Source organism: Cyrtonyx montezumae, unplaced genomic scaffold, assembly GCF_038088225.1.
Source record: "Cyrtonyx montezumae isolate F1298 unplaced genomic scaffold, pur_monq_1.0 scaffold_24, whole genome shotgun sequence".
Taxonomy (NCBI): Eukaryota; Metazoa; Chordata; class Aves; order Galliformes; family Odontophoridae; genus Cyrtonyx; species Cyrtonyx montezumae.
The window spans coordinates 8,444,276-8,464,495 of record NW_027071981.1 but is presented as its reverse complement, the minus strand read 5'-3'; the positions used below and the strand labels follow the sequence as shown (position 1 = coordinate 8,464,495).

The 20,220-nt window shown below is 40.0% G+C and overlaps 1 protein-coding gene across 1 annotated transcript in view; it reads left to right on the top strand.

The window, feature by feature from the left end:
- ALK (ALK receptor tyrosine kinase) overlaps positions 1 to 20,220 on the top strand; it is a 272,781-nt gene that overhangs the window by 209,686 nt on the left and 42,875 nt on the right. The window contains exons 7-9 of the mRNA XM_065739616.1: positions 3,757 to 3,888; positions 5,328 to 5,428; positions 15,399 to 15,568. Coding sequence (XP_065595688.1) covers positions 3,757 to 3,888; positions 5,328 to 5,428; positions 15,399 to 15,568 — 403 coding nt within the window. The remainder of the gene's footprint in view (positions 1 to 3,756; positions 3,889 to 5,327; positions 5,429 to 15,398; positions 15,569 to 20,220) is intronic.

Genomic DNA, 20,220 nt, shown 5'->3' with positions numbered 1-20,220 from the left:
TATTTTAGTTTCTAGTTAGTCTTTGCTGTTAAAGGGTGAAAAAAAATGAGGTAAAGGTTGTTGTTGTTGGTCTTGTTTTTGAGCAAACAAACAAAACCACTTGAGTTTAACTACCTCTCAGGCAAAATCATTCAGAAGGCTTGAAAATACTTGGTTAAAAAATGTTTAACACCCTTCAGCTTCTCTGTTGGTTCTCAAAGAAAAGCAGAGACTTGCATTCTTGCAGTGCTTCAGTCCGATTAGATTACTTTATTCTCAGTCCTAAATCCACAAGCTACCTCTTGATTTTAGGGAGTTCTAAACCTTTTGAAGTTTCTTTCACCAGTGATAATACCCAACATGACCTACTGTTTCAGTAGGTATAATGGCTGCCCCATTTTACTTGTTTTTACAGTAAAGCCAAATTAGCTTTCCTTCATCAGTACAGCGTGTACACTAATGTGAGTTTGAAGTGTATGCATTCAAAACACTGAGAAGTAGATGCCGACAGAGGACTTGCAAGCCAAAGTGCTCTTTGTGAAACAGCTATATGTACAGAATTTATGATTCCCTGTATTTAAAATAAGAAAGAGCAGCAAAGAACATTGCACCGGTGCACAAGACATCTGAAAAATCATAAAATATTAATTTGTGGTGGAGCAATCAAATTTCTGGGGAAGTAATAGCTTCTTATTTATACCCTTACTTGTTCATCTACAGAGAGCTTTTTCTGGCCTCCAGGCAGGGATTATTTCTTAGACTCCTCCTGCTGCTCTGACTTCTTTACATCAACCTAGATAACGTAGGGCTGTGAAATGTATTCAGCTGGACACCAAGCCAAGCTTTTCAGTAGGAATTCAGGACACATCATAATCTGTCATTTTCTTTGCATCTCAGCCTCAGGCAGCACAATGCAATATAATCAAATTCTGTGGAGGGGTAAAGCACAGGGAAGCAAATTTCAGCTTAACAGCTCAATATTTAAAGACTAGGCTGAATGAACTGGGAGTTTTGTTGGTTTTTTTAAAGGAAAGACTTGAAAAAGCCTCAACTTTCGGTACAGGTTTTGATGTTTTCATAACAAATTTGGGGGACTGTGGAAAATAAAAACAAGAAAATATACCTCTCACCTGTATGTCAGGTTCTGGGTTCAGATTTGGACCTAACTAAAAAAACATAGATGGGAGACTTGTTTCAGTCACCTCTGTGGAGCAAGTTGTGATTCAGGCTCTAGAAGTATTCCTGGTATAGACAATGCAGTTATGTTCCCTAGCTCTTTTCTCAGGGCAGACAAAGAAGAAAATGAATGTGTCACTGACAATGAATTGCCTATTGAGGTATGTACTTGCAGTCCACAAAGCTAATTGTACCTTGGACTCTAGCAAAAGAAATGCAGAAAGTTGAGAGATATATTTCTCTTTCTACACTGCTCCCATGAGAGCATACCTGCAGTGCTATGTTCAGTTCTGGAGCCCCCAGCACAAAAAGGATGCAGATCTGTTTGGAGCAGGTCCAAAGGAGGCCACAAAGATGCTCAAGAGGCTGAAGCACCTCTCCTATGGAAGTATGATGAGAGAGCTGGGCTTGTTCAGGCTGGAGAAGGGAAAGCTCTGGGGAGACCTCATTGAGACCTTCCAGCACTTAAAAAGGGGCTTACAGGAAAGGTGGGGAGGGATTCTTGATGAGAGAATGTAGCAGTGGAACAAGAAATAACAGTTTAGGTTAGATTTTAGGAGGAAATTCTTCACTCAGAGAGCAGTGATGCCCTGGCACTGCTGCCCAGAGCTGTGGGTGCCTCATCCCTGGAGGTGCCCAAGGCCAGGTTGGATGGGCACGGGGCAGCCCTGCGCATAGCAGGGGTTGGGGCTGGTTGGGCTTTAGGGTCCCTTCCAACCCAAACCATTCTGTGCATAAATGAGAGAGGAGGTCCTGTGAAGAGGTATTTAATTGACCTACAATCTCAGACAGGGAATTCTCTTGATATGTAAACATTCTGAATTATCTGGGGTATGAGTACTGATTCCTTATTGTCTGGTTCCCCCTTCATAGACAGAAAGCTTTAGAGGGAAAATATTTTCATATTCATGAGTTCAGGACCCTCCGCTTCTCATAGGGAAGCTAATGAAATTTCTGGTATCACCTCACCAGCAGATTCTCTTGCTTTAGGAGCTTGTTGTTTATCCTACTTTCTGTAAGTCAAGAATTTTTTTACTCTGACTTTGACAAACAGTTGAAAGGAAAAACTAATTTCCCGGATATGTGGTTTTATAATGTGTTTACACATTAGATTTATTTTTATCTTGCCATTTCAAATAGACTTCTGGTCTCATTTTCTTTCAAGAAAAAAAAAAAGTTTTAGAGGGGATATTTAGGGGTACAGAGAAGGGGAAATAAATATAGGCTAAACTGCTAGCACAGATTTGAGTCCATAACAGTGTATGTAAAAGCTGTGAGGTCAGCAGTATCATCATCCCTTTTATTGCTACATTTGATCATCCCAGCACTTTTTCTACCATACTGGAGGAAAGAACACTCCCAGTGAGCACCTGTGTTCAGGAGCTTTGTACTGCCACACCCAAGGACTGGTTTGTCTATATTGAAGGGTAAAAGTAGTCATCATTCTTCTTTACATCTCTTCTGGCTTCTTTGATGCATTATGTAAGTCCGTACTCAAAGTGCATCTTTTTTTCCCAAGCTACTTTTTCCCATATGAACCAGACTGTGCCCTTTTTACTGCTAGGAAGCTTTCCCATACCTGGCAAAGTTGACAGCTGCACCCTGGGCACAAAATCTGTATTATGGACTGTGAGCTATTCACTAAAAGTGAAAATCATGTTATAGTGGTAGTGATTTTTATGTGGCATTTTACAAGGCTCGTTTTCTCTGAGGTTGCTTAATAAGGTCAGAATCTGCCATCGTGCTGAAGAAGAGAAATGCAAAGGTAAAACCTATCAGCAATAGAAGTTAGGTAATGTGTTTTTATTAAAAATGATGGGAAATATGATTTTATGAGTTTTCAAGGAATTGAGTGAATTGTGGCACAGCGGTACATTTTCACCTGTGGCAGTGTAAGTGTATAGCTCAGATGTGCTTTACATCTTCTGTGAGAATTTGAAATGTAGACAGAAGAGATGGAGAAGGGCTGAAATCATGTGCTGCTTTGAATGTGATGATTATTACCTTAAAACTGGTTAATTTAAAGGCAAAAAGCTAACATGCTTTTATTGTTTGGAGCTGGAAACTTGCCTGAAATCCAAAGCCAGTGACAGAATGAGTGGGCTTCAAATCCTGAAAGTATAGCTTAAAATAAGCTATTCATCCATTCATCTCACTAAACAGATCCACAGATGCAGAAACTGAAGTAGAAAAGGCTTTAGTGCTTTACCTGAGACCTCATTAGAGGTCCTTCTCACACAGGGGAGAGGTCACTGTGCTGAGCTGGCTACAGACATGAAGGGGGAAGCATGTTATGAATTGTCACTGTCCAAGATTTCCCCCGCAGTAGAGGCCGGATAAATACCTGAACACCCCATGATGTGAAATATGTTGTCATCTTTGAATTTGTCTGGACAGTCACAGTCACTTAGTCACAGTCCTGCCTCCCTTACCTCTGTCTCTGTGGTCAGGCACATGCATGACTAAACATGAAAAGCAGGTGTGGGGTTGCCTGCGTGTCCTGGGCAGCCCTGTCAGAATAGTCAGTTTCTTTGTGTGTCCAGACATCTCATCCACAGCTCATCTGGTCCTTCTGTATGTGTGTTTCTCTCCATCTTGCAGGAAAACTTCCCTCTGGCTTTTACTGTTCATTTGAAGAGGGAGACTGTGGCTGGATGGAGAGTTCATCGGTGCCCCGTGCTTCTCCATGGCGAATTGGGAGCCTGGAATACAACCATTTTCCTTCAGTAGAAGGTATGTAAAAATAAGTAGTGCAGAAAGCAGGCAGTAGAGAGCAAAAAAAGATAAGCAAATGGTGATAGAAGGAAATAGAATAAAACACAAAGCATGTTTTCTTGTGTAATTAAGATTCAACCTTCAGTGAAACAAAAGCCATCTTTCTGCTATCTGTGTTTTGAGCACTTCCTGTCTTTAGGAAGAGGCTAGTATCTCAGGTTTCCTAGACTGACACCAGAGAGTAGTCCTGACTCCCTGTAGACAAATTCCTATGTAGTATTCATCTGTGTGCCCCTCCACCGCACTGTACTGTTGTTTCTTTTTATTTCTGATTTACTTCTCCCGTGTCTCTGTTTCACTTCTTTTTTTCCTCCACACTTCCAAATTTACCTTCTCTTTGCTCTACTGTTCCTTGAGTTCCACTTCTATGTATAACTACTGTGTATTTGCTTTCTCTACCTAAATTTCAGGATTCCTAATCCTTCTCATACAAGCCACTGAAAGTTTGTACCTTGGACATTGAGCTCCTGCTGGTTGAGTTTTGGTTTGCAGGCTGCCTGGCAGGATAAGACTTTTTCCTAATGCAATAGTGTAAATCATTGAAAACATTTATTGTTGAGGCACAGACAATCTTAATAGGATGCAATAACAGCAGAGTTAATGGTGTATAATCCCAACGTTGGTTTACGAAGTTACATCCATTGTTAAACATAAAGAATGAGATTCTCTACTTTTGTGTGAACTGATATAGACTACAGTGCAGCTGTTCTGATTTATGCCACCTGATGGCTCAGCCCACAGTACTGCAGACCGACCACAAATGAACTGAAGCGTAGGTAAACAAGAAATCAAAGGGCCAGAAAGGGGTTACTATGGAGAGATGGCAATAAGATGCTGGTAATTCATGATCTATCTATGCTGTAGAGGCAATTTCAATGTAAGCTCAAATAACTAAGATCCAAGTAGCAGTACCTTCCTGAGCTGCAGGGAAGAACTAAAATATTGCAATATATACTTTTTGGTCGAGAGCTGTCAAAGAAGAACTCTAGTGTTACTACTGCCCTTGTTCCTCTGGTTACAAGAAATGTTTAAGATAGCAAATGTATTTCAAGCTGCATTAACATTGCTCTTGTTGTTCTGTTGCCATTGTTTGGTTTTGTTTTGACCAAGATGGAGATTTGTTTCCAAGGTGGGTTTTTTGTGTGTGTATGTGTGTTGAAAAAGATGCTATATCACTCTTGCAAAAAAGATAAATTTTCTTGTTGTGGAGGAATAGTAGGTGGAAGATAGTCAGGCTGCCCCATGAGTAGGTGAAGTTGCTTCCCTATGAAATTGAAAATGTTTTCCTGTCTGACATCCTGCTGCAGTAGGAACCAGCTTATGTAGGCTTTAAGGAATTTTCACAAAAGCAGAAGGTGAGTTCTGCAGTTTGACCTTCTTCCTGCTCTTTTATCTAGATTATGCCCTGATCCTTGACACCAGCAAAGTACCAGCAGGAACAAACACTGTAATGACCAGCACGACATTTCCAACCCCTTTGAGGAACTCCCCCTGTGAGGCAAGTCATACTGTTTTCTTTTCTCTCACACTTGACAAATCTTCTTACTGTGCCTGACCCTGGTTTTCAAATAGAGGCACTAGATCAGCAGCCACTTTCTGTATCGTCTGTCTTTGAAATAAACTTACTTAATGTTCTAATGTGCAAAGAAGAGATGTGGTTCTCTGCTTGAAATGCCACAAAATGTATAGTGAAAAGCTTGGCATGTCTTGCCCTGGTTGTGTAATCTCACATGATGTGGCAACAGTTTTCATAATTGGATGTACAAGCTAAGGTAGGACAGCCAGCACTGCATACATGGGAAGAGGAAGCAGCCAACTGCATTGTATTTGCAAGATCCAAGAAGGAATAGCTACTCAGAAAATACAGTACATGCTTCCTCTAGCGCAGCTGGGGTTCAAGCTGTCAGGTCTTCAAGTTGCACCTCAAACCTACCACTCCTCACAGAGTCTGTGTTCTTAGGAGCACCTGAGTAACCAGGAGTAGAGAGAAATTCATACAGAATGAGCCAGATTCATACGCAAGCAGAAAAGCTGTTAATAGCCGTAATACATTAACTTAAGCAAGTAGATCAACATTTGCTAGATAATTGTGCACATGTTGTCATTTCTAAATCAGTTGTATTTAACCCTTAAACTTCTGCTGAGAGAAAGATAGTCTCTATCTTTTTATCTGGTCAACAGCTTCACAGATTATATAATTGCTGGTTGCATTTATGGCTTACGATTTTGAGTCACACAACTTGATTGCTTATTCTGAGTTTCTGGATCCTAGAGCAGGGTTGCTTGGGAAAGCTGCTTCTTAGGTGCTGATTCACCTAAGAATCACTTAAGCTGATTCAGTGCTAAGGTTGAGCACTGAACAGACAAAAAAAAAAAAAGCAATCCCTCCCTTTTCCACTGATTTAAAAATGCAGAAAGGACTAAAAGGGATACGTAAGAGAATCCTCAGAAATTAAAATACTTGAGAGGAGTGTTTCTTTTGCTTAAAGTTTGGTTTGATTCACTTCTGTTGTGTATCTCAGTACAAACAGTGAAGCACATCTGTGTTTGCTCTCTTGATATATTCAAGTCCTCCTTCTTTAGGAAATACATCCTACCTTGTTTTTCCTCCCTTCTGTGACAAAGACGTATGCAGGTTCTGAATATTTTAAGACTTTGTTCTGCTGTGGACCAGCAAGAGCAAGTGTTTTTCATCATCTACCTGACACAGGAAGCGGAGTGAATGATTTCCCAATATGTTTATATTTTTACCTTGTGTATACAACAGAGCAAATAATTAAGCTTGCCATCAGGGGAGAAACTGTCATGTATTTCATCTGTTCACATGCCATCCCACCTCTGTCACTCCCCTTGGCACTTAAAAGGCATCCGGACACATCCAGCATTGCAGCTGTTGGTAATACAGAGTAAAGGAGTTTGGCAAGGGTTTTTGTCTCTTGTCTTTTCATATAGTGTAAAAGCTTCTCTTCTCAATGAGCCCCCGGTGGCTTCAAATTCTATTTTACTGGAACAATCTTTTTGTGAGCAGAATAATTTGATTCCACTTTTCAACAGAAGAGGAGAAAAGAGATACTCCCCCGCACACTTACTCTTCCAATAGGTGCCAACAAGTTCCTGTGCAGTGAAGTAAAGGTCAGAAAAGAGTCTGTGAAAATACCACAGTCCTAGCCTGTATTTTTTCACCCTCAATCACTTCCCAACTGAACTGACTCAAGGTTGGGCACTAAAAGATGAGTTTTCTTCTACCTGTCAGTGCTGACAGCTCCACCTGGCATATCACAGACAGGGCAAGTTCTCTGGCAACTGAAATCCCACTGATAAAGTTCACTGATGATTCAGGTGATAAAGGGATCTGAGCAGGTGTGTGCAGATTAGATCCATTTATTCTTCTGCAGTCAGATCAAGTCATAAACTTGCCCTCCCTTTTGTATTTGATGCAGCGTACATGCTCCTTTAGGTATCTGCCTGCTCTCCTTGCGTGTTCACTTTCATAGTGGTTAGTCCTGACAGCTTGTTTCAGACTATCCAGATAGATTTTCCTCAGATTCACAGGCGGCACCAACACATGTAAGCGATGGAGGCTTTCCTCATGCTGGCCATTTCATATCCCCTCCTCCTTCTTGTATCTGATGTCTACCCTAGTGTCAGCACAGCCAGTTCAGTTGAACTCCTGCTGGTGGGGTTGAATGCACTGTCCCACCTGCTCAGTTTGCTCACTTCCCTTGGGTGCATGGAGCATACTTGCCTTGGGCACTTATGGCCTAATGTAGAAAGTGTAAGAGTAGCAACGAGGCCAGCAGACATCCACATTTTACTGATTTTGACTGCCCTCTTTCCTCGTTACACAGAAGCACTAGCCTCACCACCTCCTAAAGCTCCTATTTTTTCTAATTTTGCCTGTATTATGTTGAGCTATGTTAGACAGCTACATCCACCGTAACAAATTTTGACTTTTTAGCTTGAGATATACAGAGGAATTAACTACTTTAACCTTGGCACAAGGAGCATCCTGCTGCAGTAGTGTCTACCATGGTGGGGGGCTCTCTTATCTGGCCAAAATGTCCATGGAACCAGGTCTCAATGCTGATAAGGGAAGAATCAAGCTGTCTGTGGTGGGTACCAGCTACAAAGAGTTTGAGACCTGGTACCTAGTGATATTCTGGATGGATGTTTGCACAGTGGTGACACAAATCACTGACAGACTCTGGATCCTGGATGGTCTTTGGCATATCTGTTGCTGCTGAGTACAGGACAGGCACATCCCTTCATCTGTGTGTTCTACCATGCTGTGCTCTCCTCTGCTTGAGCTCAGTCACTAGGAACGTGCTGGGCTGCTTGTGTGCTGTGCTCCTCCAGCATTTCCCATGCCCTGCATGAGGCTTCTCTAACTCACAAAGGGAAAAATCAGCCTGATCTACTCTGTGCTGCCCCACATGAATCGAAAGATGAGAACAGAGTAAAAATCCATGCAGGAGACAGAGTCATAAACATAGCCTGTACTTTCCCACACATTTGGGATTGAACCTGATGTGCCCTGTACTTTGTATATAGCTTCATATTGCACTTTGCTCCTGTTTGTTTTGAGCAGCTTTATATTTTCATTTTCTTTGTTCCACAGTGCTTTTGACAGGTCAGAGCTGTTAGTTTGTGATGCTGCCCTTGGTTCAGTTAGTTTTTCTTCTTTGTTACTTTATTAGATCTTGGCTAGAGTATCCTGACTTCAAAGAAACTCTCTCATTTGCCATCCAGGCAGTCTTTGTTCTCTTTTCCATGTTGCACATTCAATAGAGCCCTTTGCCTGCTGACCCATTAACACTATGTTTAATGCCCAGTTTAAGTGGAACAGGGAAACAGGCAATTCTAGTAAATTTGGGGAGAGTGCAGGGAATGGTACATGTAGTCCACAAAGAGATGCTCTGAGGTGGCCAGCAAGGGGGAAACACAATAAAAATAAACATATAAAGAAGTTATTCAGTAACCAGACTGAGACACTGAGGTAAAACTGAAAACATTTTTAACCTGTGTGTAAAAGTTCATCAGAAAGAAAAGCACATGCAAATGAGCACAGGAATGCACATAAACCATGAAAAATTATTCCAAATATTGACCTGATTTAAAGGCTACTTTTATGAAGGTTGAACAATAAAGAAAAGCAATATACTCCCTTTCTCTTCATCATGTCATTCCACTCCTTGGAATAGGAATCAGTTGGCCTTCACAGGGCTGAAGGAGCAGAGGATCACGGGATGGTTAGACGTGTCCTTGTTTTAAAGAAGCAGTCCATATGCCTGTCATCAGTAACTGCACAACAGTCTGAGTATTCAGGAAACCACATTGCAATTCAAGTCCAAAGGAAGTGCTGGCATCTCAGGCACCACCCATGGCAAAACTAAATTACTTTGCTGCAGTTCATATTCCCCAGGTATACACAGTTTCCAGATTGTAACGACCACCTGCTTCTCAATACTTATGCAAAGATGTCAGAGAGCTGACAAAAGAGTTTTGCAGATGTCAAGGGAGCACTCGCCCTTCATGTGAAATTATGAACTGCGTTTTGGCCTCCCCACATCTGGACAACAAGGCAGTCCCATCTCCTTCAGTCCCAGAATTGTTGTTAGTGTAGTGACTCTGCCTTTGCCTTGCTTTTTATTCCATTTTTCAGTGATGTTCCCTGGCATCTGTAGCCTTAGGCTACAAAGGATGCTGTGGACCTTGTTTGTCATAAGTTATGTGCTGTATTTTCCCCAAGTGTTTGAGCTTCTGACATAAAAAGATGTAAGACCAGGCCCAAGGCTACTACATTCTTAAGGGCTTGGTGCAGTGTGTATCTGGCTGGGCAGCAGAAGTTATAACCATTCTGTGACATCTCATTTTGTGGTGGATTGTGACTATTAGTGCTATTTGGAAGTCACTGCAGACATGTGAGCAGGCTGGGGACTGTTTTTAGACGGGCTGCACTTTGCTCAGCACAGGAGAATCTGATGGACCTCAGTGCCATACCTGAAAATTAAAATCTGTGCAAGCAGTTTTGGTGTGGGCTATAATACAGGAGGAGAATAACAATAGAGATGGTGTTTCCTGGTTTGTGATGAACTTAAAATTAGCTTTAAATGTCATCATACGCATAGAAAAGAAGCTTGCTCTTTGCAAGTGGGACTCCACTGTAATTGGCAACAAGATAATTTCATTTTTCATTAGATCCTGCTTCAAACATTCTAAAGGGTATATCTGGGCTGCAAAACAATGAAAAGAAATCCTTGTAAAAGAACTTTGTGCCTTTGGCCATGTTAAAAAATAGTGATTTTTTTTTTCTGATGCAGTTTTGACATTTCAACAAGCTAGTTCATGTAAACCTCTGTTATATCATGTAGGGAAGTACCAAGCTGAGCCAGACCTTTTTTTTTTAAGCCTGTGATTACTTTTGAATTTACATAATAAGCTGATGTACAGCAGTGTAGCTGAAGTTTGCCCTCTCATTTGAGTTATGAAAGATGTTTTCATGCTCTGTGGTTATTAACTCAGTTTTCTTTCTTATGCAAAAATGTTGTATTTTTTAAAGTGTGTAAATCAATAATTGAAAGAATTCCTTGAGCACATCCTGAGCCCCATGCTGGCAATAGCAAGGCATGTCTCTCTTTCTCCTCTGTTCTTTGAGTTTCAAACAACTTAGAAGTGTACATGTTAATAACACTGATTCAAAACATTTATGAGCATGAAAAATGCAACATAGATGTGCCTCTAGCACATCCTTTCATGTGCTTTATTTTGCAAAATGTTGTTAGCATGCTTTTTATTTTAAGTGCTAGTTTTAATATTGGTACAGTTCTTGTGCTGTTTCTGTTCCTACCGAAACTGTTTCTTCTTTTGACACCTTGCTGTTGTGATCTGTGATATCTGTAATTTCTCAGAGGCCTGGGCACCCCACAGTACTTCAGCAGCAAAACTACCAACTCTTGCTTTCTCTCTTATTGTTGTTTCTATTTTTTATTGTTTCCAGAAATTAATGCGCTTTTATTCAGTTCTTGATTTTATAAAAGCATAAATAAGAAAGAACAAGCAAATAAACAGTTTAAGAATCTCTTTATATAAAATACAAGCTTCTTTTTCCTGCATAGGTATTTTGAAGCTACACGATTATATCAGTTGAGTTATCAGTCTGTCTGTTTACAGAAGGTTTTTGCTCATGCATCTAGGGCCTAAGCAGAAGCAAAAGTCTCAGCAGACTACAAGGGGGACTGATTGTGCACTGTTGTTGATCTCATCAATACACAAGAGTAAGAATTTTGGCTCATCTTTCTTATTCTTAAGCCTTAATTGTTGAGCAGTCAAAACAGATAACTCTATTTATGCTCAAGAATGTCTCCTTTCTAATAAGAAAAACAATATTGCCAAAGTGATTGACTTCATACCTCAAACATAGTTCATATTCATGTACAAAACTGCTTGAGACTTGGCAGAGATGTCTGCAGATATTATAAACTATACTCCATCTTGTATCTTTAGTTCTTATTTAATGATTAGATGCTTTCCAACTTCTGCTTCTTGTCTTTTCACTTCTTGAGTGCCTGACTTCCAATAGCTCAGGTGTGGATTCGCATCTGAAAACAATTTCTGTTGTTCCCTGTCCAGAGAAGATAATGCACATTAAGCTTTATTTTTGTTCAGAAAATAAATCCTGTTTTTCAAGAATCCACAGTTCTGGTCAGGAAATTTAAGATCAGTTCTTTCACTGAATGTTACAAATGGGGTTGAAGGATGGAGGCAGGAGAGTTAATCATGTGCCATCTGTCAAGATGTAAGTCTGTCCTGTAGAGTTGCGGTGCAGTTAGTAAGGGAGCAATCCAGTGGGATCCAACTCTGGCAGTTTCTCAGAGTTTCTTTATCTTCTTAAAAATACTTTACCCTAAGGTAAAGGGAATACTGTACCCTAAGGTACAACCACAGTGTCTCCCTCAGGGTCTCCCTGAGGAGTATGTGTAAGTAGCTGCTGTCTTTGGTTCTCATTCAGACATCAGAACATTAATTTACATTGGAATATTTCTAGCCATTAAATTTAACTCTGAGATGCAAGCAAGCTTTGACTACTCAGAAAGGTCTTGGTATTTTAATTCTTTTGTGCATGCAAAAATAAAATGCAAGTCTTGCTTAGTTCTCAGGTAGTTTTGGAACTGTGTTTCTGGTACCCTCAGTGTTTCTCTTCACCTTTAAACCTGCCACGCCAAGTTGATACTGATGAGGATTAGTGTTCTTTCATGGATGAACTGAGTCTCATGCTTGTCAGCTCAGGTATTCCATAAACTCATAGGCAAGAAGATTCTTAGGAAAACATCTTTACAGGCATTGTTTGCAGTACAGTGCATGTGGCCACCGGACCAAAGTTTTGCTTCAATGTTATGTTTTAACAGTGGGCTCTCTCCCCCTTCAATTTTGCACAAATCAGTTCAGACCATTTCATTTACAGAGTCAGTGAGTTTTCATGTGAACAGCTAATCATCAGTTATGGTGGATTCTAAAGCCAGAAAGCAAGGCAGTATTGAGCCAGCATCTACCTGCAATGCTTAATTAATTTCTAAATGATGTTTCTAGCTTCTGACAATTTTGCTGCTGGTTTAACACAGAGAAAGATACTTGATATATAACATTAGGGATATGCCTCCAACAGCCCAGATTCAGATTTTTCTAAGCATTGTCTTGCACTATTTACAGGAACTCATCGTGTATGTGGTACCACCTGCCATCATTGATGGTGTATTCTGTAGAATGAATGCCAGCCCCATTTGGAAGTCATTACTATGGCATCCAGCTCATCATCTGCTCTGGTTCACTTCAGCAGGTGTGAAAAGACCTGGACTGCCCTGCTGTGAAGCTTAGAAATGATGGAAAACACGGCCAGAAATGCCCATTTGGACACAGTGACAGTTAATTCACTTGGAGCCAGTTCATTAGAGTCTGCACATTGCACTTTGCCAGCAAGCTGATCTCCCACATCTAATGCCAGCTATGTCTTTCCCTCAAACAGCTGACATGTGTGCAAAGGCATCCATTCCAATTCATCAGTTGCTTCAGCTTGTTCTCTGGTGTTACATTAATAGCTATCAAAGGCTTGCTCTTTTCTCACTTCTGACAATGTAGATGTTGCCTCTTATTGTCTGGCAGGTCTCCAGAAGAGACAGAGGTCTGAAATCCTGTGTGTATTAAGATGTTCAAGGCTTTACCTCCTCAATTTTGAATTGTGAAAATGGCACAGCGAAGTCATTCCTACTTGTCTATCTTAGAAATTTCACATGGAGTGTTACAGTACAATTGGCATTAGCGTCCTGAAACTGTTTCACATGAAGGTTGTCAGTAAGAGGATTTCTTTTTCCTGCAGTAGGTTGAATCTGTTGCATGTCCACCATAATCAGCCTATTCGTTGTCTGGTTTTGGAAGTTTCATAAAGGAGTTTAATCCTGATAAATTTCCTCAAGAGAAAGCACTTGGAGTCCCCTTCTTTGGAGATATTCAAGACCCACCTGGATGCTTTCCCATGTAACCTGCTGTAGGGGAGCCTGCTTTAGGAGGCTGGACTAGACGGTCCCTGGAGGTCCATTCCAGTGCCTACAATCTGTGATCCTGAGATTTCAGTGGATCTGAAAGATCTTCCAGTGGTATTGAAGGCAGAATTTATTTACAGTTTGCACAATTTACACTGTAATTTCAGTCTAACTGTATGTTCAAGGAATTCCTCTTCAACTTAGGAATATTAAATGCTCACCTGGTTCTTTACTGTCTTGATTGTCACCTGGCATTGAGGCCATGTATGCAGTAACAGTTAGGAATAGCCATGCAGATGTCCTGAAGTTTGCAGGCATCAGCCTCCTGCACCACAAAATCTTTGTCAGAAGCCTCTTTCACCAGTGTTGATGAATTTGTGTGTATGAACTTAGTCCTTGCCTAGCTGTGTCACAAAGTGACTCAGAACATTCCACGACCACAGAGAAATCAGGACAGAAGGGTAGATTATGAACATTTCTCTAAAGTTTAGATCATAAGATGATTTCTCCATTAGGAAAATAAGAGAAAGGGCCCACCATTGAAATTAGCTGCTGATGTACACTTTGCAACAGAGCGCTGTGCAAACACATCCAGTCATATCATTATGCCAGTCCTGACTCTATAAATTGTCTTCCTTTATTTCCTTGTGCAGCAGCACTTGTCCCATGCAGGACGAGTGCAGCCTTAGGCTGGTTCCCGTCCCCTCTTTGTGTCACCCTGAGACCTTGCTCTTTCAGAGATGAAGTTTTCTCAAAACAGGATTTCTGGTGTTTTGTCACATAATTGGTTTCTTACTCCTAGTACATTCTGTGAAAGAGCTCAGGACAGAATTTGCAGCTTCTGTTTTATGCTGAGAAATGCATATAGATATTTTATGCTATCAAAGTAATAGTATCAGATATTCCTTTCAAAATATGAATTTAATTCATAGTTCCCTGACTCTTTGTTGTTGGCTTTGAAGTGTTAAAATTGAGGGCCATCTTTTAACATGCAGTGACTCTGTGCTGAACACCTCTGTGTCCAAAAATCCATCATTAATGTAGCTTTAATAAACTCATTTCTTCAGCAATCTCACCTCCACTGGTTATTGAGATGTCTATAGAGACCAATGTAATATTTATATATCTTTTATTAATAAATAGGTAGCTTTTTTTCTTTCCAAGATTAGACAGCTATATTCATATAAGATTCTGAGATTATCCTGATGGAGAAAGGTTTCTTTTTCTTTTCAAAGGTCAAGAGAGGGAAAATCATAGAATGTGAGGTCTACGTGAAATAATTTTGTATACATAGGAATAACTACATAGGAAGGGACTTTGTTGCATTTAATGTAACAACAACAACAACAAGGAGAAAATAGATTCCCTAAAGTATTTTAATTAATTTAAAAGAAAGAAAGAAAAAAAACAACTAAACTAAATATTATCAAATCTTAATTAGAAAGTCTGTAAAACCAAGGAGGTAAGGATTTTTAATTTTTGAAAAGAGTACATAAGGAATGAGAATATAATTGTTTTACTTCTGCAGCTATTGTCCCCATGAGTATGCCTGCATATAAAAAATGTTGCTGAAAAAAATTGTTAGTCTTGACTTGAACCTCTTCAATGGCATCGAAAGGGAGAGATGTCTTCCTTTGCAGATAATAAATTATTAACTGGTCCATTTAAACTTATAGACACATATGCAAAAACAGAGATGTTCTGGACTCAACTTTGACTTAAAGGCTGATAGTTCTAATAGTAAATAGGATATACTCTTAGAGGCTTCCACATGTGTGGTGAAACTGGCGATTTCTAAAAGGATTACATGGTCATAAGGGAGAGAGAACTGACTTTCTTGGTGATAAGAAAACAAAGAAATGAATGAAGAGTTAGGAATATGTTAACTTTTGGATAATGCTTGTTATGTTTAACCTCTTATGTTTTCTCTTCTAGCTCCGAATGTCATGGCTCATCCGTGGTGCCTTGCTGGGAAATATATCCTTGGTGCTGGTTGAGAACAAGACAGGGAAGGAGCTGAGCAGGACGTTCTGGCATTCAGCTAACAGTGAAGGTTTGGGAATATGGCAGTGGTTGATCTTACCTCTCCCAGATATACTGGACAGGTATGAGTCTCTCCTCATCGTTCTCCTTCTCACTAATCAATCATTTCATCATTAGTTGGCCATGAAAATGGCCAACATCGTTCCTGGAAGTGGTTCCCTCAGGGAGAGGAAGTGTTTTGTCCCTGTGAGGTGTCTTCTTAGAAAGGTAGTGAAAATAGCTTGAGCGATTAGCAAGCCATTTTAGAACAATTTTTACAACGATTTAGAAGCAATTTTGATTCACCACTTGGGTCACTGGTTGTGCAACGTGCAACTTCTGTGTCTCCATTTCACTGACTGGAAATAATGATTCTCTTCACATGTTAATTTGTGCAGCATGTCTCAGTCTTTTTATGATTTGCTAGAGTTGATGTGAGCTCCACAGTTAATTTTTTTTCTGGCTATCAAAGTCCTTAACATCTGATGCCTCTAAATCTGAGGATGAAAGACATGGGAGAAGCACCTACTGCCAAATCAGACAAGGGTGGTTATGAGCACCTTTGTGTTAGCTGTAGCTGGAGGATCAGCATAGTAACAGCTGTTTCAGTTGCAACTGCAGTCTGGCTTTAAGCATAAAAGGTTTATCTGTTAGCGTATGCTTTATCTGGTAGCATATGCTTATTTACAGAGTGTTGTTTTAGCTGCTTCTTACAAGTTAGCTTTAAGGGAATGCTCTGTTGCTCCTTGTTTATTTCTGTGTGTAGTCTGGCCTATACTGTTTAGAGAAGACACAAACATACTTCACCTCCTGCTGCCCTGCCTTTAGGCAGTAAGATGCATCTGCAGCCTGTGTCATGAGCGCTGCTGTCCTTTGTCTTTTGGGGAATCTGTGCCCTAGAAATAATGGATTTCATTAAGGTTTTGCCTCATAAAGAGTTTGAACAAACATTGTATGAACATGCCTTTTATCTTGCTGTCTCCAGAGTTGCATGTAGGCTGGAAATACGACAAGGACACTGCCAATGCTTTGGTCTTGAATGTATAATTAATGTGTGCGTCAAAGATTTTAAAAATATATGCATTAGGCCTATTGTGCAGTCAGTGCTGAAGCACCATTTGTAAAAATACCTGGTGGCTTCGTTCTCTTCAGCTGTGTTTACTTTGAAGACTGGTGTATTTTGCCATTATTATTTATGTGATTTATTTTCTAATGTTGCCATGGGAGTGTTTTGTATCTGAATTATTCCGTACTCTTATACTATTGCTTTCCTTTAAATTCTCTCTTGTTGCACTGTCAGACAGAGAATACTTTGATGTTAGGAACCAAGCTAGAAATGCTCACATGGAATCGCAGATCCAACTGATAAACAGCTCTGACTATTATTTATAAAGTTTTGACACCCTTACTTTCCCATTACTTTCAGAGAAAGACAACTGGCTTAACTGAGAGAGGAGATTGTGGGGTGTTAAGATGTAAGCAAGGAGAACTTCGAGGTTTTGTTGTCTCTTGAAAAGTTTTTAATCCACATTTATTCAAAGAAATTGTGCTGTTTTAAAAACATTTTAAAGGGCTGATTTAGTTAAAACCAGTCCTTCCTGTCAGATGTAAAAATACTGCAGGCATCTTTCTCACCACCATGAGTCTGCCTCTTAGGAAATCTGAATTGATGTACAAATTAAGAACTCTATGGAAGTGATGCACCAAAGTAGTACTGGGGAGACAGCAGTGTTGCATTTATCCTATTTTGTTTATCTTTGGAGATAACTGACAGATAGCTTTATTGAACTGTAAGAATTATTTAATTGATGTGAATTCTGTGCTGGGTCTGCAGAGAGTTTACAGTTTGTCCTTTTTCTAATTGGTGCCACCATCAGTAGCTATGAGGGTCAGCACTAGATAGAAGAAGCAGGATACTGCAGATATTCCTGCAGGAGGAGCTGAAACTTTAAATCATCCCACAGAAGTAAAGCTCTTGAATAAAGCATTCTAATGTACCACTACCACATAAAATGAAAGTGCCATCCATTTTGACTGGGAAGCTGAATGGTACGTATTATTAATAACAAGATAATATGACCTAAAACTGCTCAAAAGTATGCTTGTTCAAAACCTGCTTAGCCATTATTTCTGTGTTTGGCTTTTTGCCCTTCAAAGAATTATTATCATAGAATCATAGAATGGTTTGAGTTGGAAAAGACCTTTAAGATTAGGAAGATTTCCAAAATATTAGACCACTTATGTCTTTAGATGCAGACAATTCTTAAATGTTTTATACCACTCAAGCTCCTGGGGGGAAATTATATTTTGGCAGAGAAGCACAGCTAGAACATTTCAGGTGATTTGGCAGGCACGGAAAGTATGGAGGAGCATGACAAAGAAGCTAAATTGGGACTGATTGAATTTCTAGCATTAGCCTGGGGAACCCTGCACACATCCTTAATTTCAGTGAGAACAATGGGGAGAGGGTTGAGAATCCTCCTTCCTGCCATCCAGTTGTAATTTTGTCCTGTGCAGGGTCTTTCCTTTGCTTTGGGAAATTTAAGGATGCTCAAGTCCTGGCTTTTTAAATCTTCCTTGTTCTGTTGGAAAACAGTCTTGAAGATCAGCTCCTGTGGTTAACAGAAATATAATTCCAAATGCTCAGTATCTTCTGAGCACAGGTGAAGAAGGGCAAAAGGCCCAGCTACTCCGCCCTGAAGGACAGTTTGTCTGCAAATCAGATAATATTCAGAAGCTAGAGAAAGCTAGAAAATTGCTCATTTTTACACATGGATGTAACACTAAATTAAGAACAGCACAAAGAACTACATTATTTAAAAAAAAACAACTGTTTTACTCAGTGGAAAAATGCTGTTTCTTTTCCATTGGTAAATGATAAGCTTCCTGAAGGCTGTTTTTTCCAGCTTAGAAATACAAGTAGGGAACATAGTCTTGAAAGCTCTGTAATAGTTAGGGCTTGATTCTTCTTACAATTGTTTTTAGTTGGTAAACATGAGCTTAAATTTTAATAATGGTATCATCACAGGAATGTGACAGCAACAGCAAACAGAGGCCTGATGTAATTGCATGAGTGATTTGTATAGCTAACAATTAGACATTTTGCTCTCATGACAGTGTGGTTAAGGCATATCTCAGAAAAGAATATCTCTCGTAGATAAAACACTAGCATGTGTAAAGAAATGACTTTCCAGCACTTACTGCAGGCTAATGCTGATTATCACCAGCCCATCTAGCAACTGTATTGCTAGACAGTGTAAAGGCTAAAAAGAATTAGCTCTAATAGACTGACACCTGACTGGAATAGTAGTACTTTGATTAAATTCTAATTCACTTGATTACTACTCCCTCAGTGAAGCTGATCTAGGGATGTGGAAAAACACACACTGAATGTTCTGTGGGTCTGTCTGCCCTCTGGTTGAAGTTGCTTAGAAATGGATGTCATGTGAGCCTGCCCAGCTGGAGTTGGTCCCACACAGGTCTCCTCAGACCTATCTTCTCCACTACAACTGTCATTTACTTTAAATGTTTCAGAGTAAACTCGGTGAGAGGAACCTGGTAAAAATAGAAAGTATTAATAGCCATCTGTCCAAACTCAGTACAGCCTTCTCTTCAGCAGAATTGAAATTCAGAGTATGACAGGTCAGTTGGAAAGGACTTCAAAGATCATATAGTCAACTGCTAACCAGAAGTTAAAGCGTATTATTGAGGACAGTGTCTAAATGTCTCTTGAACACTGACAGGTATGGGGGATCGACCAGCTTTCTAGGAAACCTACTCCAGTGTTAGATGACTCTCACAGGAAAGAAATTTTTCCTTGTGTGCAATCTGAACCTCCTCTGGTACAGCTTTGTGCCATCCCTTTCATTCTATTATTGGTTACCGAATAGAAGAGACTGGCACCTCCCTCTCTATTTTCCCTGCTTGGGAAGTTGTAGAGATCAGTGAGATCACCTCTTAGCCTCCTTTTCTCCAAACTAGATAAACCAAGTGTTCTTCAGCAGGGCTAGGCTCTGTGTGCTATTACCTGGTCCAGAGAGTAAAAAATAATGTTCTTCTGCTTCCGTTCTACTGAAAAGAGTTTTAAAATCTTGTTCTTGATAACATTTTCCTGAACGTGGGCTGAGGAATTTTACAGCACTGGAAGAGAAAAATGTGATTTAAACTGGAAGGCTAGATAAGGATGTGACCTTCCTGAGTATTGAATTAAAAAAATAAAAAATTGACAGGCTTCAGTTACCATAGAAGGAAATACTCTGCTGCAGCAAGTCTGAATCAGTGTCCAAATGATTGTTTGTTCATTAAACTGGTATCTTTATCCATTCCAGTCCTCCTTGCTCATTGGTTTTATCTGAACTGCAGTGGGCTCATCGGCTTTTTATGGTTATATTAAAGCAGGATTCTCTTTTGGTCCTCAGGAATGAGATCTTTTGTTCTGTCTGTATCCTTCAGCAACTCTGATCTCAATGGCAGCCAAAGCAGCTGGGGAACCACTGGCTCATTGCTGCGGTATCAAGATATCTTCAGTCATACCGCTCTGCTATATTTTGCTAACTGTGCCAAAGCACTCTTCTTGTCTAATCATTTCTTCTTGCACTGCTTGCTCATCATATTCATTTCAAATTATATTTCTGCTAAGTTTCTGGATGCCAGGTTTCTCACTGAGGAAGAGAGAGAAAAGGAAAGTTCTTGGCAATGTTTTGTGCTCAGATACACAATCGTCTCGTGTTGTTCC